The sequence below is a fragment of the Bos taurus genome, chromosome X (assembly GCF_002263795.3).
Source record: "Bos taurus isolate L1 Dominette 01449 registration number 42190680 breed Hereford chromosome X, ARS-UCD2.0, whole genome shotgun sequence".
Taxonomy (NCBI): Eukaryota; Metazoa; Chordata; class Mammalia; order Artiodactyla; family Bovidae; genus Bos; species Bos taurus.
Window position 1 is genome coordinate 36,721,596 of NC_037357.1, and position 25,367 is coordinate 36,746,962.

The following is a 25,367-nucleotide window of genomic DNA, read 5'->3' on the forward strand; positions in this document are numbered from 1 at the left end:
TCACTCAGTAGATGGCCCAGCCTGGTACAGTGCTGGTTTGGACTTGAACATAATAAATAAATCTCATTCAAGCCCACTCGCCTCCACCGGCCTCCCTCCCTCCCTCCCTCCTGGATCTCAGCTGCCTGTACATGTTGGCACTCCAGGGTGCATGGAGCCCTCAGAGCCCACATCCTGGACATGGATTCATCAGCAGGAGGTTAAGAGGGCCTGATTCTAGAATCTTCTCCAAGAGTCTCCCCACCCCCACCCACCCTGGCCAGGGTCCTGAAGTCCCCTTGCACCTTGGCCCAAATTCATCTAGAGGCCCGGCTCACCTCCACTGTTCAGGGAAGCATCACTACCCTCTTGTCCAGGAAGCATCTCTGTCCCGGGAGTGGACACACACAAGAGGTGCTGACTGTCCTCCTGGTGGGGGAGACAGCAGCTAGCTATGAGCGCTCAGCCCCACCAGGCCCTTCAACTGTGCTGAGAGCCCATTGGAGGTCATTGGAACAGTTCACAGCCCCTGCCCCGGGGCGTGGGGAGCTCATGGCAATATGGCGGCCAGAGAGAGAGCACATGACAGGCACTGAGGATGCAGCGCAGCTGCTGGATGTGAAGGAAAAAGTGCCCACTGTCAAGACCTTGCCCTGCCAGTGCCTCGGCCTGGGGTCTGGGCCTGGGAGCTGGGAGTCCTGCGTCAGTCCTGTTCTGAAGTCAGCCCCCACAAGCCTCAGCCCTGAGTTCTGAGCAGAGAAAAGGCCAGACTCTGGCAGAGGGCGGGGAGAGGCCTGGGAAGCTGGCGGAGTGTTTGCTTTGGACTCATCCTTGCATTCCTTTTCCTCTTGGGCCTGGGCCCACAGATATGGCACTTCCTGTTTGGACTGGGTCAGAGGTCAGCAGCCCTTGAGGCACTGGCCCTGTGGGGAGGCCCCCCCTTGCTTTCCCAGCTCTCACAAACCCTCCTCCCCAGTCTGGCTGCCTGCCCCACCAGCCCTTCCAGCTCCAGGTCAGTCAGCCCCCAGTCCCCTCCCCGGACTCAGAGTTCTGGCCCCCTGGCAGGCACAGGAAATTCAGGCTGGGCAACCCCCACTCCCAACTGCTCTTACCTCCCTACTGAGCAGACCCTCTGGGCTAATTCCACTTCACACAGAGAGCGCTTGGCCCTTGGGGCTTCTGTCAGGTAGACTGAACCCAGCAGGGGCTGGGCAATCCTTCCATGACCCTCCTCAGCCCCGAGCGGGTATCCACCATTGAGCTCCCCGGAAGCTGACTCAGAGGCAAGGAGAGGCATGAGGAAGTCTCCTCGGAGGCTCTTGAGGGGAGGGGAGGATAAGAGTAGGCCCAGGGAGAAGCTGGCATGTGACCAACAATGCAAGACAAGCCAAGGCCTACAGGTGCCCTGGACCCCAGCTGGTCAGGAGCTGGAACAGGGCACAGGACTTTTATACCCCCTGTCATCATTAGGTAGGCCTTCCCAGCAAAGGAGGGGGTGACTGGGGCAAAGACCCTCTGTTCAGCTCAGGCAACTCCCCAAGAGGGCCGGGATGTCAGGGCTTTCAGTCCTATCCGGGTGGTGCCTGTGGCGGCATGACCCCGAGGAGGGTGACAACCCCAGACAGACCCCGAGCCAGGGGAGCAAGCACAGTGTGGCCAAGACCTGGCGGCAGGACCAAGCCCACCCTGTACCCTCTGCTAATTGGTGCCTGCTGGTGGTGGTGCCCAGTGGTAACCCAGAAACACTGGGCATCAGAGGGTTCCTCATGGTCATCACGGTGATGGTGGTGATGACAGGTTAGGGGTGACTATATTCAGGTGGTGAAAAGCAATGCATTCATCAGTCCCTGGACCAAGGCGGCAGAGGTCTTCCGACAGCAGGGGTACGACTGAGGATGAGACCAGTGGGGACAGCAGGAACCAGGAGTGAGTCACAGAGGCTAATGGCCACTGGGAGCAGAGAAGGGGGACAGGGAGTCAGGGGGAACTCCTTCCAGGAACCTCGAGGGCCCCACCCCATGCACAATCCCACAGTTCTGCCCACCAACGTTCTTCCGGCCACCTCTTCCTCTTCCCCCGGGCTCCAACCCGAGGGCCTGCCACCCAGTCCTTCGAGGGGCTTCCCCCAGCTGGTTCCAAGCCTTCCTCCTGCCTCATGGTCTTTAAGAAAGACAGGCTGAGGAAGGGGCGTTAGAGAGTGAGGAGGACAAAGGATGTGACAGGCATGCTGCTTCCCCCAGGCCTGTGCCTCCTCTGACCCCGACCTGTGAGCAGTGGCACCATGGCGGGCACGCAGGGCCAGTCCAGCAAGGCTGGCTGCCTGGCCCCCAACCCTGCACCTGCTCTCGGCTACAGCACCCACCAGAGCCTGCTGGGCCCAGGGCAGCAGGCAGATCCAGGGCCCACTCCTGGGGGCTGGCGTCCTCCAAGGGAGGACCCTTCCCTGTTTCATGGCCTTCTGGGGTCTCCATGGCTTTGCAAGCGGCCACAGATGCAGCCCTGTGGCACAGTCCCCTGTCCAGCTGCCTCCTCTAGCCACACCCAGAGCGTGCCTCTCTAAAGATAGCTAGACGTGGGCCAGGCCCCCACGGAGCCCCCTTTGAGCCCTGAAATTACAACCCTGGCAGCCTGGGACACAGAGCCGCTGTGTGATTATGTCCTCAAGGGAAGGTCAAAAAAAGCTCTGGCATAGAGAGTGCCAACTTTCACCGACCACGCCTCAGCCATCAGTGCTGGGAACCTTCCAGAAAGCGGAGATTCGGCCCACTCTAAGGAGTGGGACTGGTCCCCGGCATCCAGAGGGTCCCCTGGGCACATTACACCTGCTGGCCCTGGGGGCTCCAGAATGCCAAGGAACCAATGAGGTGGGAGGGACTGCTCCTGGTTACTGTGGGCCTGGCCCCTGCCCTGGCCCTGCCCAGCCCATGAGGGTGCAGAGATTTGGGCAGTGTGGACGAGGGCAGTGGATAAAACCAGCAGGCTGAGAGTGACGGCAGGCAAGGCTGTGAACTTGGGGGTGTTGGCTTGGGTGCAGGGGCTGCAGTGCCTAGGAGCCTCGAGGGCCCTCTCCAAGATCTTGGCTGAGTTCTAGGCAGGGTGGCGTGTTAAGGAAGTAACCCTAATGTATGTGTGTGACAGGTCCCTGCCTGGCAATGGGGCTTCTGTGGGTGATTCCTCCTACTGGGCTGGCTGTGCAAGAACCCTTGGGAGCACTCCAAGGAGGGGCTGGAAAGCAGCCCCGGGACACCACTGGGAGCCTCCTCTTCCTCCTCCCATAAGTCCTCCCTGTGCCCCATCCAGTGAGCTCCAGGCAGGTGAGGGGGACCAGTGGAAGTTGAGGCTGACTAACTCAGTGCCCAGGGAAGTGACAGAGATGCAGAAGAGAGACCTGAAAAAGGACTGGGGAGCCCAGAAAAACAAAGAAGGGGAGTGATTAGCAGAGGCAGAGGGGAGCACCAGCCAGACACAGCAGGGCAGGGAGGCCAGGAAGGCCCTGAAAGGGGGCTGGCTGAGGGCCCCTGAAAGTCAGGGCCAGGATAATCTCTCTAGACCCTAGAAGCACACAGGATGGCGGCGAGCATCTGGGTGGGCTGGCGCTCAGGCTGGGGCAGGCGCTCTCTGAGCCTCTGGGAGCCCGGCCCACTGGGCCACCTCCTAGGCTACCAGACTCTGCCCTTGAGGGATGCGCAGCAAAGGCAGCTTGAGCGGGCTGTGTTCTTGACTCCTGGCACAAGGGCCTTCTAACAAGTGGAGGCTGCTAGGGTATCCTGGCTGAGGGGCAGGGGGCTGCTGGCAGGATCACGTAGTCCTCTTTAGTCCCTTGGGACTAGTGTCCAGACTGGGGCTTTGGGGGCCTGTGCAGTGATGTCCCAGAGGTACAGAGAATGCTGGGAAAGGGCGTTAGTCACCCCTGGGCTCCTGCTGGCAGAGGCTGGCCTCTGCCTTCCGGCCCACCCGCCCCCACCTCCAGTCCCTCAGCCAGCCCTGTCTGTGCTGGTTCTTGTGGAGCTAAGACAGCTGTGCATCAGCCTCCTCTGAGGGCCCGGGGGCCTCAGGAAATGCCTGCTCTTCCTTCCTGCCTTGACCCCATGCCTGCCCTCCCCTGCCTCCTGCTGCCTCCTCCCAGCCCCGGGAGGCCAGAGGCCAGGAGGCCGTGGCTCCGCTAGCCAGCAGGACATGCTGTACTCAGCGGCTGCTTCAACTGGGGTCCCAGTTGCTCCTCGGCTGCAGAGAAGAGGGAGGGGGCGGGGGAGGCCCAGGACTGAGGTGCAGCCTGGCTGGTCTGGGAGTGGCCCCCAAATTAGAGGGCCAGGCCCAGTGACTCAGTGGGCCTTGGGCCGGGCGTGCAGTTATGGCTTATTGCAGACTGCAAACCACAGACAGAAAAGCCTTCCAGGCGCAAGAACCGTATTTACGGACATATTGCCCCAGATGCACCTCCAGCTGCGGGGAAGAGCTCCAAGGTGCAGGGTGTAGCCTCACTGCTGCCCCAAGTTCCCTCCAGGAGCCTGCCTGGCCCACCACTAAGCTTTCCCACCTAACTGCCTTCCTGCTCCCCTATGGTCTTCCTTCTGCCAACAATGTCCCTCTTCTCTAGTTGTCTGCTTTAAGTCCTCTCCTCCAGGAAGCCTTCCTGAGTGCCTCTGGCACTGTGTGTGGCCATGTCCTGCTCCAGTCGCCTCCCTGCAGAGCTCAGAGCCCGGCCGCAGAGTCCCCAGAGCAGTGCAAGGCTCCACAGAGGGTGGCTGGGGGCACCAGGCCAGGTGGGACCTTACTCAGTAAGCAACTTGGCTCCTTGGGTGGTAGGCATGCCTTGTGCCCTTTTTGTTTGCTTTTTTTTTTTTTATTTAAAAAAAGGTTTCAATAACTTTATGGAGCTATATTGCATTGACCAAAAAGCTTGTCCAGATTTTTCCATAGTATGTTTTGGAAAGGTTCTATAGCATACAATTAATTCACCTATTTAATGTGTACAATGGTTTTTGTTTAGTATCTTCACAGAGGGTCCAAAATCATCATAGTCAATTTTAGAACATTTTCATCAAGTCCTAAAGAAAATTCATACCTTTGGCTGTCACCACTCTATCTGCCACACCCCCCTAAGAAACCAGGAATCTACTTTTTGTCCCTGTCCATGTGCCGATTCTAGACATTTCCTGCAGGCTCACGCAATGTGAGCACAAGGTCTTATATGTGTTTTGGATCCTCTTTCTCCTCCTTCCCAGCTGTGAACGAGAGTTGCTGCTCTGTGGGGTGACCCGGGCTTCATGGTATGAGTCCTTCTACTGCCAGAGATATTTGAATATGTCACCAATAAACAGGAAAAAAAAAAAAAAAAGCACACAAACAAATAAGTGAAACCAACCCCTGTGTCTGGAAGGGCACGTGCTTCCAACCATGTGTCACTACCTCACCCGCGGGAACAAGAGGGAGCCACCACAGCTTTGTCAAGGCTGTGTCCCAGGTCCAACCGGCCATGCCTGAATGGATGCTTCCACACAGAAAAGGGATTTGGGCCCAACCGCTGCCCTGGTAGAACTTTCTAGAACCTACCTGCTGGCTAGGTAGGCGGGACCCTGAGGCCTCACCCCTGTTCTCCTTTCACTAGCTCTGCCTCTCCCTGACCTGCCCCCTACCCCTGCCATGTTGAGTTTTTTCTTTTTTTTTTCCTCCTTTGGGCTCAGTGGAGTTCTGTCTGGCCTTCATTTCTTTCCCCATTCTCCTTTGCAGATCTCAGTGGGGCTCCTTGCCTCAGTTTCTCGTCCCATCTAAACCCTCACCTCTGTCTCCCCAAAGCTGCTCTTGCAGGAGGCTCCCTGGGCCAAGACTGGGCAAAAAGGGCCAGGGTGGTGGGGAAGAATTGGGACCCCATGGGACAGGGAGGAGGGGTGGGCTTGTCTCTCAGGAAGTGGCTGAGCTACCAGGGATGGCGTGGGTGTCATGGCTGCTGACAGCCTCTTTCTGGGACACTTGGTGGGCTGACCCGGTTACCCCAAGAAGTGGCCAGCACCAGCCTCAGCGCTGAGGAAGTGGCCACCCTCATCGCGGTTCCTTCACCCTGGGGGACCTGCTCGGATGGAGCAGAAGAATGACTGGCTGGCTCCGCCTCTCTGAATCAGCTTCTGCGAGCCTCAGCTCGGGGCAGGCAAGCCGGGGAGGAGGACCCCCAGAATCTGTGCTGCCCCCTGCCAGTTCCCAGCTGAACCCCATTCTGAAGTCACAGGGACAAAAAGGCTGGAGTGGGCCAGGAAGTGGATCCAGCCCTTTCAGCAATCCACCACAGCTCCCTTCCTGATCCCAGACAACCACCTCCTCCCCAGGCTGCGGCTGCCACACGTTCGTTCTGGGAAGGCTCAGGACAGGATACCAGGGGCCCCTCGCCGGACTAGCACTTGGAGGCCACCACCCCCTTGTCCCCTTTCCATTTCTGCCCTCTCGCCTTCCTCTTCCAGGCCAAGCACCGGCCAGCGAGCCGGCTCCCGCCCCCCTTGTTGGGCCTCAGTGTCCCCATCCGGATGGTGGAAAGTTTGAATCTCTGAGGCTGCGTCGTCGGCCTGGAGACGCCAAGGGGCCTTGTCTGAGTGAGAGAGTGTGCCTCCCCGGGGTGGGGGGCAGGGGGTCGTGGCCTTGGAGTGGGGGGGGTCGTCCTCGGGATGGGGGGCGTAAGGGGGAGGGGCACAGCTAGCCCAGCCGTCTACAAGAAAATTACTCCCTTTGAAGCTGCCAGGGGGGCCGGGAAGCCTGCCCCCTCCTTCCCTTCCTCCCTCCCTCTCTCCCTCCCTCCCCGCCCCCTCCCCCCATCCCCGCCCCCTCCCCGCCGTCCCCTCCCCGTCGGCCTGCCCGCCCGCCCAGCCTTTACCCTCCCTCCCGCCGCCTCCCTCTCCCTCTCTCCCCGAACTGCCCAGGAGTGAGCAGCTGCTCTCAGACGACACAACACACAGACACAGGGACTGGCTGACGCCTCAGGCTGCCCACCAGCCAGCGCGTGCCCACCGCTTGCCCTCCTCAGGTAAGGCCCCCACCCCCACAAGCTCCATCCTGTCCCCCACCATTCCTACAGCTGGCCTGGAACCGCCCTCGCCCTCGCTGTCTCATCCTCCAGATGCCCCAACCCTGTGCCCCCCCAAACTCACCCTCCTCGTCCCTACCCCTGCCCCTGCGGCCCCCTCACCACCATCTCCCGCCGCCCCCCCCCCCCGCCCCCGGAGGCTGCTTGCAGATTCCCACGGCCCCCTGCTGCAGGATCCCAGCATGCCCCTTCGTGGCCACCCTGCGGGCCCTCCTTGGTCCCAGTCCCATCTCAGCCTCTTTTCCCCCCTGGGTCCTCCAGGCACCTTCTCCATCCCCTTCCGTCTCCCCTTGCTCAGCCCTGCTTCACACTCCACATCCCCCTGGGCTTCTGCCCCTTGGCGGCCACCCCAGAACATCATCAAATCCCAGGTGCGCCCTGCACCCCCTCGCTGGCCTGACTCTGGCCCCTGGTTAGGATAGACCTCCAGGCTTCGGCCTGAACTCAGTGCTGGGGAGCAATTCCCAGGGCCTGGGGCTAGACCACGGCATGGGCTCCGCGACTTGGTTTCCCAGGCACGCCCCAGGCACCCTGCCCAGATATTCCTTGCTTACTCGAAGGCGAGTGTTCTGCATTCACCTCCTCCTGGGTGAGGCGTGGGTCTACAGAGCCATGGCTGGGGGTGGGGGGCCTGAGTGGGGCTGCCTGAGTGGCTCAGGCCTCTCTGTCCCCAGAACCTCTTTGAATTGAGGCTCCAAAGAGGGGTGCAGAAGGAAACCCAGGCCACTGTGCTGTGTTAGCCAGGCCGGCTTGGCCTGGGGCCCCAAAGGGCTCTGTGGGTCAATTCAAGGACATCATCATTCCAGGATGGGCACTTTTAGGGAGGGGTGGAGCTCAAGACATCCCAGGCTAGGTGCTCTGTTCCCCAAAGGACGCACCCCGCGGGTACCTGGGGACACCTCTAGAATGGAAAGAGCATCCCAGATCTGAAACCAAACAGCGCTAACAAGGTTGCCCTCCAGAGCTGGTCTCATGGGACCCCCTACCCCATCCATTGCACAGAGGGGGCAACAGAGGCCCACAGAGGGGCAGGACCGACAAACCCTGGCTACTGATCCCATAGCATCCAGGGAGCCATTAGAGGCACTCGAGTGTTGATCGTGATAGCTTATGGTCAACTGTAGGGTGTGCGGTTTGGTGTGGGAGGCGGCCGGGCCCCAGGCCCCTGTCCTAGCAAGCTCCCAAGATGTCTGGCATGCCAAGGGACCTGCTGAGGAACCCAGCAGAGTGCCCTGAAAGACTCAGGGGTGGGAGCCCCACCTCACCACTCTGTGGATGGGTCTGGGGCCTAGGCACGGGTTGGCAAGAGCTTCCTGAGTTGGCTCTGCTCAGTGGAGCAGAAGGCCCAGGGTCCTCTGAGGCAGAGTGCTGGTGGGGGGCACGGAGCAGACCTTGCTCAGGCCTGGGAGATTGCTCTCACAGTTGAAGTCTTCTTAAGGGCCGCTCAGGTCCCCGATGTGGCCAGTCCCGTGCCCTGGGGTCTCCTGCTTCTGTGTCCACGCCCCTCCCTGGCCGGCCAACCTGTGGGGACTGGTTGGAATTGAGAGAAGCTGGAGATGCTCTGGAATGTGCATCCAGGCTCTCGGGTTCATAAGGAGGGATAACACGTGGCCGCCCCTGTGTGCACACAGGTGAGCGCCTCCTGGCCCCCTGCAACCACCTATGCAATCCACACCCTGGTGGTTGGGCAGAGGCACTTTTGTGCAGAATGCCCTATGACCAGCTGCCATAGGCTCATCGAAAGGAAGGCACATGGCTGTCTCTCAGCCACAGGGGCCAGGCCATGGAAAGAGACTGGCACCAGGGAGGGCTCCCGTTGCCATGTAGCCAGCAGCTGAGTGGCCGCCCCGCAACCCTAGCTGGCTCACCCACTGGCCCACCTTCAGGTCCCAAGGACCCAGGTCACAGAACACATTAACCAGCCTATTGCTTGTAACGCCCTGCCCTGGAGCAGGGGCCTCACTGTGTTGATGGGGAGTCCGAGGCTCAGTCCCTTCAACTACAGGTCTGGTGGCAGTTCTTTGCCAGCTGATTTTAGGGGCCCAGAAACGTAGGGTGCTAGCCCTCTCACCATTGCGCAGGATGACATACAAGCCTTGGCCTGAATTTCTCCCCAATCCCATCAGTGGCCCTGGCTCATGACAGAAGGGTGAACGGGGAAGGACTGGAGCAGAAGGGGTATTCAAAAGACAAGAAAGCATCTCCTCTCTTTAGCGATATTCTATAGTCACTCAGGACCGCAGAGGGTCCCTTCCAGCATCGGCGTTAAGTCCCAGAGGAGGAATCAGTCATGAGCCTGCTTCCCAGAGCCACCCACTGCCAGCCCTCCCCTGCTCCCTGGAGAAGCCCCAAGGAGACAGACCCGTCCTAGCTGTCACTTGTCCTTGGTTGCCTGGGACATGGCCTGGGACAGTGGCTGGCCCCCAGGGCCACCCAGGAGCACATGAACAGCAGGCACAGCCCAACGCCCAAAGTGCCCGTAGGGCCAGGCACTGTCTGGCGCGTGCCCCCTGCCCCCAGGCAGGACCCCAGCCCCAGCTCTAGGGTCTCCAAAGCTCTACTTGCTAGGCCACTGAGCCATTGGTCCTTTGGCCAGCATGTCTGCCCCCTCTTCCTTGCCTATGTGCCAACACCCTGGATTGTTAGAAAAGGTCTTCCCACACCCACCATGACAGCCTCCCAATCGTCCTCACTGGTTACCCCAGGGTGGGAGATCTCGGTCCCTGCCTTGAGCTGAGCACCCCTCCCTGAGCCTCTCCACCCTGCTGGTGGGATGGGACACACCAGCCCAAGGATTTAGCTCTACTCGAGGGGCTAGAGGGTGACAGTGACCCTCCTGGGGCCCGCTGCTATGAGCCACAGTAGGGGGAGGGGGGATAGCCGTGGGCTCCTGAAAGCGGGCACACAGGATCCTGCCAGCTCCACACTCCTCCTTTTGGCTGGTTCCCAGGCCAGACAGTGCTCTCCCATCCCCTCTGTCCTCTCTGCTCACGTACTGGGCCCACTCACACTTCAATCACGCACAAAATCTTTTTGGTGAATCCCATCTTCAAGGAAGCCAGTGGGAGACAGCCTGGGGGGAAATGGGGATGGGGTCTGCTTAGTCTTGCTCACTGGGGCTGTGGTTCATCTAGATAAGATGAACCTTCTAGATAAGAAGTCCTGGGGTGAAAGCCCTCCCGCACCTGGAGCCCCAGGGTCCAGGGTCAGCCCCAGGGTCCCCCAGGACTTCCTTCACCTGCTCTGGGGCCGCCCCCACCCCAGGCTCTTGGAGTGCCAGCCACAGTTCAGCCCTCTTTGGCTTGTCCCCCACCTTCTCAGCAGCCCAGTTTGTGCTTCTTGGTGGGCTGGGATGTCTGACATCCCAAGCCTACCGAAGGTGCCAGGGAGTCTGAGGACTCCCCCCTGCCTCTCCCTAGGTAACACATCCAATCTCAGGGTTTAGGGTCCTGGGGCTCTACCTGGCTAGCTCACACCCAGCTCTCCTGGTCCATGGTGTAAAGTCCCAAATCAGCAGAAACTGCAGCATGGGGCAGAGCTGCAGGACATGGGGCAGCAGGCTGGGAGAGGTCCCAGGCTCCATGCAACAGCGAACCTGCCCCCGCGTCTCACCCACCAGCAGCCTCTAGAAGAATCAAATGGCCCAAAAGGGACACAGCGGTCAGAAGTCCAAATGTCCAAGGGATCACAGATTTGGGCAACAAAACTGGGACCTGAAGGAGCCAGACAGAGGGCAGAGGGAGACTGGCTCTGGGAGCCCTTTCTCCAGAGACAGGGGCATCTGGGGAGCTGGGTGCCACCTCCATGCTCTCAGTCTCAGTTCCAGCTTGGCCTCGATGGCGGTCCTAGGGATTTACAGGCCACCCCACCACACAGAGGGGGAGCCCTGGGAGGAGCTGAAGGTCACAGGTCCAGCAAGACCTCCTAGGCTGGCTGCAGAGGGCAAGCTCCACCCCAAGCTGAGCCCCCAGCCCCATGAGGGAGCAAGGCAGCCAAGGGCCTCAGGTTCTGGGAGCTGGGCTGAGAACATCTCCCTGTGGGGTCTGTCGCCTGCTGTGAGCTAAAAGCTTGGGGGACCCTCTGGGCCAGGGTGGCGTGATGGCTTTCCCAGGCCACTTCCCTACAGCTGCAGGTGGGACAGGGCCATCTGTCCCTGCGGGCCGAGGGGAGCTATTGATGGTGGTGGCCTGAGAGATGCCGTGTTTCCAGAAACTGCGTGATGCAAGCCTGGGGGCTCCAGACCCACAGGACAGAGCCTTGCTTTCCATCAGCGTCACCTCCAGCCTGAGTCAGGGAGAGGCGATGGGAGAAACAGCACTTCCTGCTGTCCCTGGGGAAGGCTGAGTTAGGAAATCACTTGGGACCTCCTGTAGCACCCCTGGGAAGTGACAGCACCCTCACTCTCCCTCGGGCTTTCTTCAGTGAGCGGGAGAAGGAAAGCTCTGGGGCAGAAAGACCAGGTGACCTGGCTCATCTCCTCCCTGATTCCTGGCACGGTGGAAGGCCAGCCCTTAGACCTTCCAGCCTTCCAGAGGTTTCCCAGCAGGATGGGGGTGTGATGGGTGTCTTCAGGGCTTTGGGGAGAAAGGTCTGGCCTGGGTAGCACCAGCCACTGGCCTGGGGCCAGCTCCTTGCAGCAGATGGGCTGGCTCCCTGTGGGTCTCTGACGCCCACATCCAGGTCAAGTCTGTGCCTGAAGGCTGCAGGGGCACAGGACCCAGCAGGAAGGAGCCGCCCTGGCCAGCCACGCTTGGATGCCTGCTCCCCTCATAGCTGGAAGGCATGCTGAGGCCATGGTGATGGGTTCAGGGGTGGCTGGGGTGTAGACACAAGCAAGGCAGGGCTCACCCTAATCCCCACTGCAGCCACCAGCCCCTCACACAGTCATCCCCACATGCGCACACACACGTCAGCTTCAGGAAGACCCAGGGATGGCACCCGTGCCCTCTGTCTGGGTGCCACCTAAGGGCAGACTAGAGCTGGAGGGTGCAGGGGACGATGGGTTGGAGTCTGAGAGGGAAGGGGGCAGAAAAGTGGGCACCAGCAGGGCTGAGTGGAAGATGGCACACGTGTCTGAGTTCAGGTCAGGTTGCTTGGTGGGGCCAGACATTGGGCTTAGGAGTCCAGCATCTCTGACTTGGCAGCTGTGGGCCACATATCTTTAAGCAAGTTCCCAGGGCCTGCCAGACCTCAGGGCCCGCTCCTGCCACCCTTGGCCTGACGTGAATGCCTGGCATGGCCCCTCTGGGTTCTCAGTGGTTGCCAGTGTGTCTTGTTTGGCTGGGACCTGGAGATATCCCAGTCAGAGGACTGCGCAACCTTTCAGAGGGCCAGACAAGGAGAGCCCTATTGAGTGGCGGGGGGGGGGGGCGGTCCTCACTCCCACGTGTGGGCGCCCGGCCTGAGGCCTCACGCCATCACCACTTCTTTCCGTTGCTCTGAGAATGTGGAGCTCGTTGAGCTCAGAGAACCCCCTGATGGGGCCCGAGCCTGCCTGAAGTCATCAGGGACATGCCCAGGGAGGCCAATGAAGGGAAACTGAGGCCCGGAGACCTGGCTAGGCTGGGGGTACCGACTATGGTTCTCACCCTCTGTGTCCATAGTGAAAACCTGGGGGCCTGGCATTGCCTGAGGTGGGTTCTTTTCTCTAGGTCTCCATTTTCTCTTCCGTCAAATGGAACTTTGGTCCTGGGCGCCTCCTCCAGGCCCCTCCCTGGCTCCTTCTGGCCCTGAGGGCCGGGGGTGTCTTTTGCGGTCTCTGGCAGTCTTGGTGTCCAGCCAGCCCCCCTCCCCCCTGCACAGTTCTGGCTGCTTAGTCTCTTGCCAGTTCTCTGTGGGGAAAGGAGGGCTGTGGCGGAAAGCCCGCCAGCCTGCCCACTGCCTGGGCCCGGCCAGGAGCCGGGGAGAACCAGCCAAACCTTGTCTTCTGCCCTGAGGGCTCTGGGGGCCTTCAAGACCTCAGCCTCCCTCTCCCTCAGAGTGAGCTTCCAAAGGAGCCTGCCTTTCCCCACCCCACACCCTCCCTCAGCCTCTTTGCGGGGACCCCAGATGCACCTTGGAACCTGGTTCGACTCCTCTGAAGCCTCCTGTCGCCCCCAGGAAGGGTCTCATGAGCCCACGCAGGGCCTCGGTGGCTAGTCCTGCCAGGGCGCTCCATGTGGAGGGCCCCAGGCCTTCCCGATCCCCCAGGCCTGGCCGGACCACCCCACCCCAACCGTCCAGGTGGACGGTGGATCTCAGAGCCTCCCAAGGCTTCAGCGGGGTGTTCTATCCCTGACTCATTCCCCCTGTGAGGTAGTGGCTTTGGCAGGGGTGCCAGGCGAGGGGGGAGCAGCCTCCTCTGCCTCCTGCTCCGTCTCGCCCTTCTACCTTCACCCTCCCCTTCACTTCCTCGTCTCAGCCCTGGGTGTCCAGCCGTGCCTGGGAAGTCTGGGCCCACCCTACCGTGACCTGTGCTTTGAGAACCTGTGGGAAGGAAAAGGGACTTGTGGTACAGGTAGGCAAACCTAGGGTCTTCTCCCTACTCTGTGCCGAGACCCTTGGGGCTGGGGGTGGGGTGGGGTGGGAACTCCCCCAGTCCTATGGGACCAGCATAGGGCTGGTGGGACATTGAGTGTGACCACTGGCACTCAAGGCCCAAAGGAGCCAGGAAGGCCAGGGGCTCCCCCAGCCAGGAGGGACCCTCGTTTTGCTGTGTGACCTGGGAGGCAAGGTGGCTTTTCTGAGTCTATCAGTGGGGGCTGCATGCTCAAGAGGGTTGCCGGCCTGCTGGGGGCACTTTGGGGCTGGCTCTGAGGCTGAGGCCGCACCCCACCCCCTACCTCCAGCATCTGCTCACCAAGCACACTGTCCACCCCAGCTGCTGCAAAGGTGGGAACCAGGACAGGTCACATGACCAGCTCTGAGGGGCGGGAGGGGTGCGAGAGAGGGCGGCCAGATAGCGATCAGTGGGAACACCAGGGGCAGAGCTGTTGTACCCACAGGTCTGCACATGGCCACAGGCCCTCCCACTGCCTGAGGGTGGCAGGGCTCCAAGGCAGTAGCCCCCCAGGCCACCAGCCCAGCCCCACATCCACTGGGCCTGCCCAGGGCCTCTCCCCACTTTGCAACCAGCTATCAGGCTCGGGGGGCTCACCCCAACCCTGCTGAAGCCCCAAAGAGCCCCTCCCCTGGCCAAGATGGGCCCCAAGTGAGGGCCTCTGTGGGGTAGGGTTGAGGTCCGCATGCGGGGCAACCCCAGACACCCTGTGCTTGGGTAATAAGCAAGGCGGGCATGTGTATCCCTGTGTCACACTTGGGAAAATGAGGCTGGGGCTTGCCCAGGAAATCTAGATAAGGGGGCAGCCTCTTCGTGGACAAGGTTTCCTGCTAGAGGAGCCCATCTGGATGGGGGAAGCCTCTGCTGGAGGAGAAGGCAGGCAGATGTGGGCACCAGGGGCAGGCTCGGGCAGGGCCGCTTTCCCCCAACTCCCACCCCCAGCCCGCTTCCCGGCCTGGGGGCCTCCAGACAAGCCTGACCCTGCCCACCACCCTGGCAGTAGCCTGTTCCCTTCCTGTGGCCTTTCCAGGGGGCTGGGCCGTGGACAGAGGTCAGGGGAAGGTTTGTGGGCCAGAGGAGGAAGCCAAGGCCCCCCGGGAGCAGCAAGGATGGAGGGGGATGCCAGGGTTCCCCCTCCATCTTTGGCATTCCACACATGGGCTGGGAGGATGCCCCCTCCTCCGCTTTGCTCCAGGGCTAGCCCAGCTCTGCCCAGCATGCCCACCCTAGTGCCTTGGCCTCTTGACTTTCTTAGAAAAACGTGGGTGCACTGCAAAGGGGACTCAGGCAGGAAAGGATTGGCCCCAGCCCCCATGGTTATCTTTCAATCTTAATTCTTCAAGGTCTGTGGGGGCAGAGGGTTGGGTTTCCCTCTCCGCCACCTCCACTAGCCTCCCCGATCCCCACACACACAGGCTGAGGCTGACTCAGTGTCCTGTGTGGGGAGGGGGTGATGCATGTGTGTGTGTGCTCATGCATTGGAGGGGTGCAGACTCGCTAACTGGAAAGACACAGCATAGCCCACGGTGGCCAAGTCCTGCCTGAAAACGGAGCAGGGCAGAAGGACAGCCAGCCACGCCCCTATCCTGCCCAGGACCTTCTGCCCACCCACACCTCCCTCCTGGCCACTCCAGCCCTGGTCTGGCTGCCCTGGGGAGGTGTGACAGACATGAGGCCAGCACACACACAGAACCCCAGCCCCCCGGGCGTGGGCATCAGCTGGGCTCCCCTGATGGCCCCTCCTCACTCTGGCTTTGCAGGCACGCCCACCATGTGGCCCCTGTGGCCTCTTGCAGCCCTGCTGGCCCTGAGCCAGGCCCTGCCCTTTGAGCAAAAAGCCTTCTGGGACTTCACCCTGGATGATGGGCTGCCCATGCTGAACGATGAGGAAGCTTCGGGTGCAGAAACAACCTCGGGCATCCCAGACCTGGACTCCCTCCCACCCACCTACAGCGCCATGTGCCCTTTTGGCTGCCACTGCCATCTGAGGGTTGTTCAGTGCTCCGACCTGGGTCAGTCTGGGGGGACGGACATGGAAGGCTGAGGGTGGGCAGGGAGTGACCTGGAGCTGGCTCAGGGATCCTGATTTCACTGTGGGAGGGTGTCCCTGGGTCTGCTTGAAAGCACGTGGGGAGGGAGAAGAGTGTCCAGCCCTGGCCTTGGAGCTACACTCACTTGCAGCCATGGAGTCCCCATGTGCGGGTCTGCATGTGCACCCCTCTGGGGCTGTGGCCGTGGCCATGGCTGTGGTTTACACTGCTGACTGCAGCACCGGCCCCCAGGTCTGAAGGCTGTGCCCAAGGAGATCTCGCCTGACACCACCCTGCTGGACCTGCAGAATAATGACATCTCTGAGCTCCGAAAAGATGACTTCAAAGGCCTCCAGCACCTCTACGTAAGCCCACCCTGACTCTTCCAAGGGGCTGGGAAGAGGCAGCAGGCCTGCAGCCCAGCGGGTGTGTGGAGGGGTGGGGTCCCGATGGGTGTGGGCATGCACTTGTGCAATGTGAGAGAGGACCAGGGACTCAGGGAGTCCTGAGGGAGGTTAGGAGGCGGCTGCAGCAGGAGCACTCAGGGTCATGGGCACATGTGCAATGTCAGGACAGGATAAAAGTAAAGTGAAGTCACTAAGCTACTTCGCTTTCCTTTTATCCTGTCCCAACTCTTTGGGACCCCATGGCCTGTAGCCTACCAGGCTCCTCCATCCATGGGATTTTCCAGGCAAGGGCACTGGAGTGGGTGGCCTTTTCCTTCTCCAGCGGATCTTCCACACCCAGGGATCGAACCCAGGTCTCCCCACATTGCAAGCAGATGCTTTCCTCTCTGAGCTACCAGGGAAGGACAGGATCACCCAGCCCAATTCTCTCTATTGACTGTTACCTTTGCATCTTATTGGCTCCTCCCAGCAACACAGTAAGGAAAGGTTGCATCGCAACCAGGGTGCAAGTAGGGTAACCAGGGCATGAGCTGCAGCGGCCTTGCTGGACCTGAGTGCCAGCTTCCACTCTGCACTCTGCCCACGAGCAGAGGTAGATCTCCTGGAGGCTGAGCTGGGACTCCAGCATCTGTGAAGCCCCGACAACATGAATCACTAGCTCAGGGGCAGGGAAGAGGGGAGAGGAGAAGGCAAGCAGGTGGGGAACTGAGGACTTCTGTGCCACCTCAGGCCTTGGTCCTCGTGAACAACAAGATCTCCAAGATCCACGAGAAGGCCTTCAGCCCCCTGCGGAAGCTGCAGAAGCTCTACATCTCCAAGAACCACCTGGTGGAGATCCCTCCCAACCTGCCCAGCTCCCTGGTGGAGCTCCGCATCCATGACAACCGCATCCGCAAGGTGCCCAAGGGCGTGTTCAGTGGGCTTCGCAACATGAACTGCATTGGTGAGCCAGGCCCGCCCTGTGGTGGTCCTCACCCCTCCCCCATGGTGGCGAGGGTGGACAGGGAAGGGGGAGGGTCAAGGAGGGGGGCTCTGCCCACCAGAGCAGCCAGGTGCCACGGACAAGCCGGCTGGCCTCACAGAACGTTCTGGAGGCTTGCCTAGGGTCACACCCCAGAGATGCCAAGGCCAGGTGAAGAGAAACCCAGGCCCATAAAGAAAGGGCAAGTATAGAGCTGGCACAGCTTACCAGCCAGGGGCCAGGTGGGAGAAGCTGGGTGGGCTCCCCTTGTCCCCAAGGGCCCATGCCAGGCCAAAGACCCTTGGTAGTTCGTGGTGTTCAACAGCAAGGAGTTTACAGCTCGTCCAGTAAATTAGTGGCACTGCTTTCAGGGGGAGATGGAGCGGGTGCTTAGTGGGGGCCCCTTAGGAAGCGACAGGCCCCGAGGGTGTGGGGACAGATGCTTAGCTTTGGCTTCAGGGCTGAGAGAGCCTCTCTCCTAGAGATGGGTGGGAACCCCCTGGAGAACAGCGGCTTTGAACCTGGAGCATTTGATGGCCTGAAGCTCAACTACCTTCGCATCTCCGAGGCCAAGCTCACTGGCATCCCCAAAGGTAGGGAGGCAGCCCTTCTTTCCCACGTTTTGGGGGACAGCACAGGTAGGGAGCCCAAAACCATCTGGAGCCACCCAGTGTACTCAGGGAGGGCTTTGGTCGCCCCTCTCCCCACCTGGGGCAGAGCTCGGCTCTCTGCTCCACCAAGAGTGAAATCGTGCAGACACGCGCGCACACACACACACACACAGAACCAGCCCTCCCCCACCCCACAGTCTCCTGGATTCAGCTCAGAGCATCCTTTTTTCCTGGCAGACCTCCCTGAGACCCTCAATGAACTCCACCTGGACCACAACAAAATCCAGGCAATCGAGCTAGAGGATCTGCTCCGCTACTCCAAGTTGTACAGGTAGGCTGTGGAGGTGGGGTCTCAGGGGGCCCTGAGTCCGCCCAGTGCACTGTAGCCCATGGACCCCATCACATCATCATTTATTCATCTATCCCTTCCCAGGCTGGGCCTGGGCCACAACCAGATCCGCATGATTGAGAACGGGAGCCTGAGTTTTCTGCCCACGCTGCGGGAGCTGCACTTGGACAACAACAAGCTGTCTAGGGTGCCAGCTGGTCTTCCAGACCTCAAGCTCCTCCAGGTGAGAGCCAGGTGTTTCTAACATGCGGCGAAGGGAGGGGGCAGTCGATGTCCCCAGGGCAGCTGCTGAGACCCTAGCTGTCAGTGCTCGGACCCACCACGAAGCAGAACCAGAGTTCACTGTGCAGCTGGTCAGATGTGTGCTCTGGCCGGTGACTCCCGCTCCTCATCTGGAAAGGCACTGAGAAAGCGAAAGGGGAGAGTTAGGGACCCCATTGTGGACAGCGAGGAGGCTGGGTACAGGGGTGGCAAAGTGGCAGGATGCTCCAGAGCCAGCCTGGTAGATACTTGAGCTCAAGGTCTCTCGGGTGGGTTCAGTTCAGTTCAGTTCAGTCACTCAGTCATGTCTGACTCTTTGCGACCCCATGGACCACAACACACCAGGCTTCCCTGTCCTTGATCAACTCCCAGAGTTTACTCAAACTCATGTCCATTGAGTGGGTGATACCATTCAACCATCTCATCCTCTGTCGTCCCCTTCTCCTCCTGCCTTCAATCTTTCCCAGCATCAGGGTCTTTTCAAATGAGTCAGCTTTTCGCGTCAGGTGGCCAACATATTGGAGTTTCTTGGGTAGGTGGGACCCCACAGAGGTGCCACAGGCCCAGGGGCTTGGGAACAGTCTGGGCAGGAAGTGGCTTGATGAGGGGATCAAGGGGTCCTCTCAAGGTCTTCTTTGGCCTTGCTCTGGACCTCAGTCTCTGCCTACATACCAGGAGACTGGCCATTCTTGCAGGCTGTCCAGCTGGGGCGAATCCATCACCTAGCCCTGCAAGGGGATTGCCAATCTACAGCGGCAGTGCCCTCTAGTGGCCATATCCCACCACCTCTAGAAGGCACTGTTGCAGCCCTCCAGGATGCATCCCTCTGCCACACCTCATCAGACAGTCCTCACGCCCCCCACCCTACATTCCCATAGACAGAGGCTTCGGGGAGTTGGGGGGGTGGGGGGGTAAGTGCTTCTGAGTACTAGGAAGAGGAGGAGAACCTCAGTCCAGGGAACCCAGAGGAAGGGCCAAGGACTGTGTGAACCCAGGGTGGCATCCTTCCCACATCAACAGCCCCATTCACACCCACCCCATTAACCCCCCCATCCCAGCACCTGGTCACACACCAGTGCCTGAACACTGTTCAACAGCCGCCCAACAACCATACGTAAGCCGGTTATACTCCCAGACAATGGAAGAATCACCTCCAGGCCCTCAAAGGGTTGTATGGATGCAGCACACGAACCCCTGAGGCGGCCAGGCAGGACTCGGCTGGCACGGAGGGCACCAGCCTTGCGGGTTCTGCCCGTTGCTTGGGCTCCCCAAGTGGGGCTGACTCAGGGGCGGGGTTGGGGGCGGGCAACGGGGCCTGCTGCCTTGAGCCACACCTCTCTGTCCCCAGGTGGTCTATCTGCACACCAACAACATCACCAAGGTGGGCGTCAACGACTTCTGCCCAGTGGGCTTCGGGGTCAAGAGGGCCTACTACAACGGCATCAGCCTCTTCAACAACCCCGTTCCCTACTGGGAGGTGCAGCCGGCCACCTTTCGCTGCGTCACTGACCGCCTGGCCATCCAGTTTGGCAACTATAAAAAGTAGAGGCTGTGGCAGCTGCTGCGGTGGTGGCTTGGGAAGGGTCTCTTGGGGTGCATGGCGTGTGTCCTGAAGGGGCAGCAAAGCAAGGGAGCCAAGCCCCGCCTTTGACCCCCACCCTCCACTCACGGCCCCTTGACACCCCCACCCTGGCTCCCAAGTGTGCAGGTGGGGCGTGATGCCTGGCCCCCATCACATGTCCCTTGGATTCAGAGCTGCCCCTGCCCACCCGCATCATACCCATTCAGAGGCGCCCCCCCCCCAACCAAGCTTTCTTCCCATTCACCCCAAAAGCAAATGATCTGAGGCTCCAGTCCAAGGTAAACGGTCCCTGGGTCTGGGGGGCTCAAGGATGGAGACCCCACTAAGCCCACCCCACCTGCCAGACACACATCCCTCCTCAGCCCAGCCAGCTACCTTTGTGCTCCTCAGCCCCCCGCCATCCTTCTGCGAGTTCATGGCCCCCCAGGGAAGCCTCCTGAGTCTCCTGGCCCCTGGTCCAGTCTTGTTCAGCTCTCTCTGTCTGTCCCTCCCTCTCGTTTCTGACATCCTTGGACTAGGTCTGCTTTCTGTTTCTCTGGGCTCTGCCCAGCCATTACCCAGGCAGGTGGAGTGTGGGGCACAGCTGCCCTCCTACTCTGCCCAGGCTCACCCGAAGCCTGGGTGACCCTTCCAGAGGCCAGCGGATAGGGAGGTGCTGCACCCCCTCTTCCACAGCCAAGAGAGGAGCCCTGGGCTCAGCCAGACCCTGAGGGTCTGTCCCACTGGAGTTCCCATCATGCTTCTCACTGTCCCCCTTCCCCCCATGATGGCTCAGTCTCCCCTCCCTTTGCCATCCGGCCTCTGGTCTGGTGGGGGTTTCAAACCATCACACCCAGCTTGAGGAGGGGCTGCTTCTGAGGTCGGTTGTTGTCTTTCAATTAAAGAAACACTGTGCAATACGGCTGTGTGTGTGCCACCTCTCAGGGCGTCTGGGGACCCAGCAGAATGGGGAGCCACACTGGACTACTGTGACTGGCTCCCAGGTTCTGCCTCTGTGTGCCCACACCCAGCCTTGGGTTGCCTACTCGCTGCTTTCCCTGCCTTCGAGGAAGGGTCCTGAGCACCCTCAGGTTGGAGGCTAGACCTAGAGGACCCGGGCAACCAGGCAGAAGGCCCCAGGCTGCCCCCTTTCCCTCGCTTCTAGTCCCCTCTGTTGCCCGGTCTATCCCTGAAGCAGAGCTGGCTGCAGACCACCAGAGGGAGCTGGTCTTGGAATCTGGGGGCTCAGAACGGTATGGGATGTCGGCTGTGGGCAGAGCCATGTGCCACACCCATGTGAGCACCAGGGGGCGCACTCCTAGGAGGTTCAGGCCTCATGTGGACAGGATCCAGTGCCATGTACATCCACCTGTTCTGGCTTGGCCTAGGCTCCCAGCGGCGTGTCCACCCAGTAGGTCCCCTTGTATGCCTGCAGAGCCATGCCCAGATCGTAGCATGCAAGCTCAGGCTACTAGGAAGGACCGGGGACACAGCCGGTGAAGTCGGGGGACACAGATCTGCCCTAGAGAGGACGAAGGGAGGACAGTCCTCAGAGAAATGCCCCTTGGGTGGCAAGCCCATTGGGCTAAGCAGGAGGCAGGCTACCTCCAACCTGACGTCTCTGCCCTCGTCCTGCACCAGGGTCCTGGGCACTGGGCAATGGGAGCCAGGGCTTCCCTGAGCAGCCATGGGCCACTGACAGAACACGAGAGCCTGGATCTGTGTTTGAAGCCCCTGTGTGGTCTTTTGTCATGCTGGTGGCCCCGGGCAGCTCATACCAGCCCTGACCTGGCAGTCCATGCTGGGTCCCTTCAGTGCTAGAGCTGCCCAGGCCCTCTGGGGTGACAGGGGCCCTGTGTCACCCCTGGCAATGACGCTCTGCCCCAGGGGTCTGGCGTGGAACTGCTATCGCCTCTTCCTGAAATTCCTGCCCTCCTGAGACTGGAGCTGACGGAGGTGGGGGCCAGCAATGGATGAACACCGCCCTTCCCAGGTTCTCGGATTGGGGCCCTTCCACCCTTTGGGCCCTTCAGGAGGCAGGTTTTTCCTTTGGGGGACAGGAGGTGCTGTTCAGTGTGGTTGGCCCCATGATAGAATGCCACTCGTCGGCATCATAGCACTATTCTGGGCCATGTGTTCTATGGCCCCGGTGATCTCTGCTGAGCTGGGCAGGCTTGGGGCAAGGGCACTGGTGGGGGGCCAGGAGTCAGGGCCTCGATCAAGTCCCCTCGCTGGCGGGAGCTTAGGGCACCAGATCCTGGGGCACGGGTTCAACTCAGCCCCGCCCCCGCCCCCGCTGGGAATCATGCATTCTGTCTTCTCTCCCGGCCGCCCTGCCCTTCCTTCCCTCCCCACCTCCATCTCCCTCGGGGACATGGGTGCCTTGACAAGCCAGTGGGACCCATATCATAATGCTGGGAGGCCCAGAGCCGACCCCTGGGGTAGGGCCCCTGGGAACATGGCCCATGGACCCGGTGTGTCACCCTGCACGAGAGGTGCCAATACCCCACAGGCAGGACCAGAGTGTGGCTCTCAGGGACCCAGGGGACCACCCAGGCCACCCCACCATCCCACCTCCCCACTGCAGGTTTGGAAACCGGTTGGAAGGGAGGTCTCCGTAGCCAGAGTCCCAGGTCCAAGACCAACAGTCCTCTTAGCGTCAGTCGGCTATGGGGGGAATGGCAAGGTCCGAGATGACAGCAAGAAGAATGCGAAAGTGGAGAGTGACTGGCCTTTGAAAACAGCCTAAGGCCACATCTCTGGCAGCCCACAGCCTGCCAGGTACAGAGGGCTGTGATACTGGGCTGTGAGCTGGGGTGGGGAGTGATGGGTGGAGGGAAGTCCAGTTCCAAAGCCACAGTAACCTCCAGGGAAAGAGGGGGGAGGGACTGGGTCCAGCCAACCTTGAGTTGGACCGGGTCCAGCCTGTCCTTGGGTACAGCTTGGACATGAGGTGAGAGCTGGAGAGGGGGCAGGGGGCGGTGTGGGGCCCCCTGGGGAGCTCTGGGCATGCAGGTGTGACTTGCAGGAGGGATCTGACCCTGAGAGTGAGCTGGGGCCAGCACACACACACACACACACACACATGCACACACAGGGCAATGAAAGTCATGGCAGCAGCTCGCTGGGGGCGGGCAGTCCCGTGAACAGAGAGGCCACCAGGGGCTGCCTGAGTGACCCAGGGCTGGGGTGGGGGACATTTCCCAGTCCTCCTGGCAGGTCAGGTGCCTTCTGGATGTGGCCGGGCCCTGCTGGAGCCTAATCTCAATCCACCGCTGGGGTTTAGACAAGTTGGGGCTTGTCCGAGGGGCAATCAGCCAGGTGTCTGAGGTTGGGGGCCAGGGCACCGAAAGGGACAGCCCCTCCTGAAGGGCCCAAGGGGTGGAGGGGCCCCAATCTGAGAACCTGGGAGGGGGGTATTCATCCATCGCTTGCCCCACCTCCGTGGGCTCCAGTCTCAGGAGGGCAGGGTTTTCAGGAAGAGGCGATGGCAGTTCCACGCCAGACCCCTGGGGCAGAGTGTCATTGCCAGGGGTGACACAGGGCCCCTGTCACCCCAGAGGGCCTGGGTAGCTCTAGCACTGAAGGGACCCAGCATGGACTGCCAGGTCAGGGCTGGTATGAGCTGCCCGGGGCCACCAGCATGACAAAAGACCACACAGGGGCTTCAAACACAGATCAAGTCTCTCGTTCCTGAACACAGGAGTCCAAAATCAGGGTATTAGGAGGGCTGCAAAAACTCACTCCTGCCTCCCTCTTAAAAGGACACTTATCACAACAGGTAGGGCCCACAGCTCGAGATGGTATGGCCCCTGCAGCCTGGGGTCTTCTCTGCCTGGTTGTCCTGGCCACCCCTGCGTCTGGGCCCTGGGGGGCACCTGCTCGTACCTGGAGCTGGTGGTCAAGCTGGGTTTTCATTGAGATGGGTGATGGGGTGCAAGCCTGACCCAGCCATCCACACCAGGGAAGAAGAGCCCCGAGTGCTCTGAGTATGAGTGTGTGTGTGTGTGTGTGTGTGTGAATAACTGAGTGCATACAATTGTGCACGAGTATGCGACTGTGCGTGAATAACTGGAGATGAGAGGGTAAAGTTGTGAGAATAACAGCATGTGTGCATGTGGGTGAGTGAGTATGAGTGAGCCCTGTGAGGCAGTAAGTATGGCTATGAGGAATTGTGGCTGAGCACTTGTAAGTGTGCACGTGTGAGGCTGTGACCATGGGTGAGCTTTGGTGTGAACGTGCATGCATAAGTGTGCATGTGTTCTGAGTGAGCATGTAGGAACGTCAGTATGCGGGAGCATGTGTGTCACTGTGAGTGCGTCAGCATATGTGAGTGGCAGCATGTGTGAGCGTGTGTGTGTCACCATGTGTGTGTCAGCGTGTGTGACAATGTCATCGTGTAAGAATGTGTCCGCATGCAGGAGGATGTATGTCAGCATGTGTCAGAGTGGGTGTGTGTGTGCGCGCGCGCGTGCACCCACGTGGAACGTCTGAAATGAACCAGATCTCAAGGGCTGTCCAGAACTTCTTGCAGGAGGGACAGACTGTGACAAGGTGGGACTGTCCCCTGACCTGGGGAAGACCTCCTGCAGTGCCTTTGTGGCCTTTAGGTCCTGCCATCCTGGCACCTCCTCCCCGAGCTCCCAGCACCATCTTACGTCTCCTGCGGCCTTTACCCCAAGTTCCATGTCTTGAGTTCAAGCTCTGCCCACCAGCTCCCTGTGTCAGGGTCCCAACCACACCCCCAGCACCCAGCCCAGGCCTGGCACTCAGGATACCCTGGGACCCTGTTTGTCTGAGGCAAGAAAGAATTAGTGGCTGTGCCTGGGCCTTGTCTCCCTGCCTGCTCGAGGGTGATGATGCTCACTGGGGCCTGGCCCTTGTGTTCCACACACTCAGCCCCCGTCCTGTGCCACCCCCACCCTGTGGCACTCTGCTCACTGCTCACAGATGGTGGCAAAGACCCAATCGGGGTATGCAGGCACTGACTGCCCCTGGGGTTGGGCAGCTTGGGGCTTTAAGGACCAGGGGCAGGGCTGGCCAGCTCCCACCTGGCCACTGGGTGGCCATGGGCACACACTTGAGTCTGTCTGCGGATGTCGCTACGCGTTTGGCCATACGGTGGCGATGGGGAGGAGGGGGTCTTCTCCACACTAGAGTTTGGTCTGTGTGTCTGTTTCCACGTGTCCGTGAAGGTGTGCTCTTGTGTGTCTGCCTCTGGGTGTTCACCTGTGTGCAGGATCGCCCTGGGTCCTGTATGATGATGTTTGTGTGATAACCTTTGGGGTCATCGACATTGAGACCCTGTCCCAAGCTCTGGCCACGCTCCCGGAAAACTGTTTAGATGTCTTAACTTCCAACCGTTAGCAGGTAGTTTCCTGAGAATAACCAACACCTCTGAAGCTACGGGATGGGGGTCGGGAGCCAGAAAAGAGCAAAGACCCCCAATTACAAGTTAGCAACTCAGCTTCAAACCCCATTCGACTGTCAAGGAGACAGACTCCGGGCGGTGCCCTGGAGAGGGACAGGCAGCCTGCCACTCTCGGCGCCCTTTCTCCCGGGTGCCAGGGTCCCCCAGTACCCAGCCTGAGCCCACCCCCA

At 60.5% G+C, this 25,367-nt stretch overlaps 1 protein-coding gene across 2 annotated transcripts; it reads left to right on the plus strand.

Moving 5' to 3' along the window:
• Positions 1 to 6,882: 6,882 nt before the first annotated feature.
• Positions 6,883 to 20,686, plus strand: BGN (biglycan). 2 transcript variants are annotated; one of them, XM_005227658.5, is made up of 9 exons: positions 6,883 to 6,988; positions 13,449 to 13,544; positions 15,347 to 15,598; positions 15,869 to 15,981; positions 16,753 to 16,966; positions 17,467 to 17,577; positions 17,833 to 17,926; positions 18,029 to 18,167; positions 19,554 to 20,686. In XM_005227658.5, the coding sequence occupies exons 3-9, from the start codon at positions 15,358 to 15,360 to the stop codon at positions 19,749 to 19,751; spliced, it is 1,110 nt and encodes a 369-aa protein (XP_005227715.1). In that variant the 5' UTR covers positions 6,883 to 6,988; positions 13,449 to 13,544; positions 15,347 to 15,357; the 3' UTR covers positions 19,752 to 20,686. The 2 variants fall into 2 exon arrangements, with proteins under 2 accessions (XP_005227715.1, NP_847888.2); NM_178318.4 differs by lacking the exon at positions 13,449 to 13,544 and having other exon boundaries at positions 6,903 to 6,988.
• Positions 20,687 to 25,367: the final 4,681 nt, after the last annotated feature.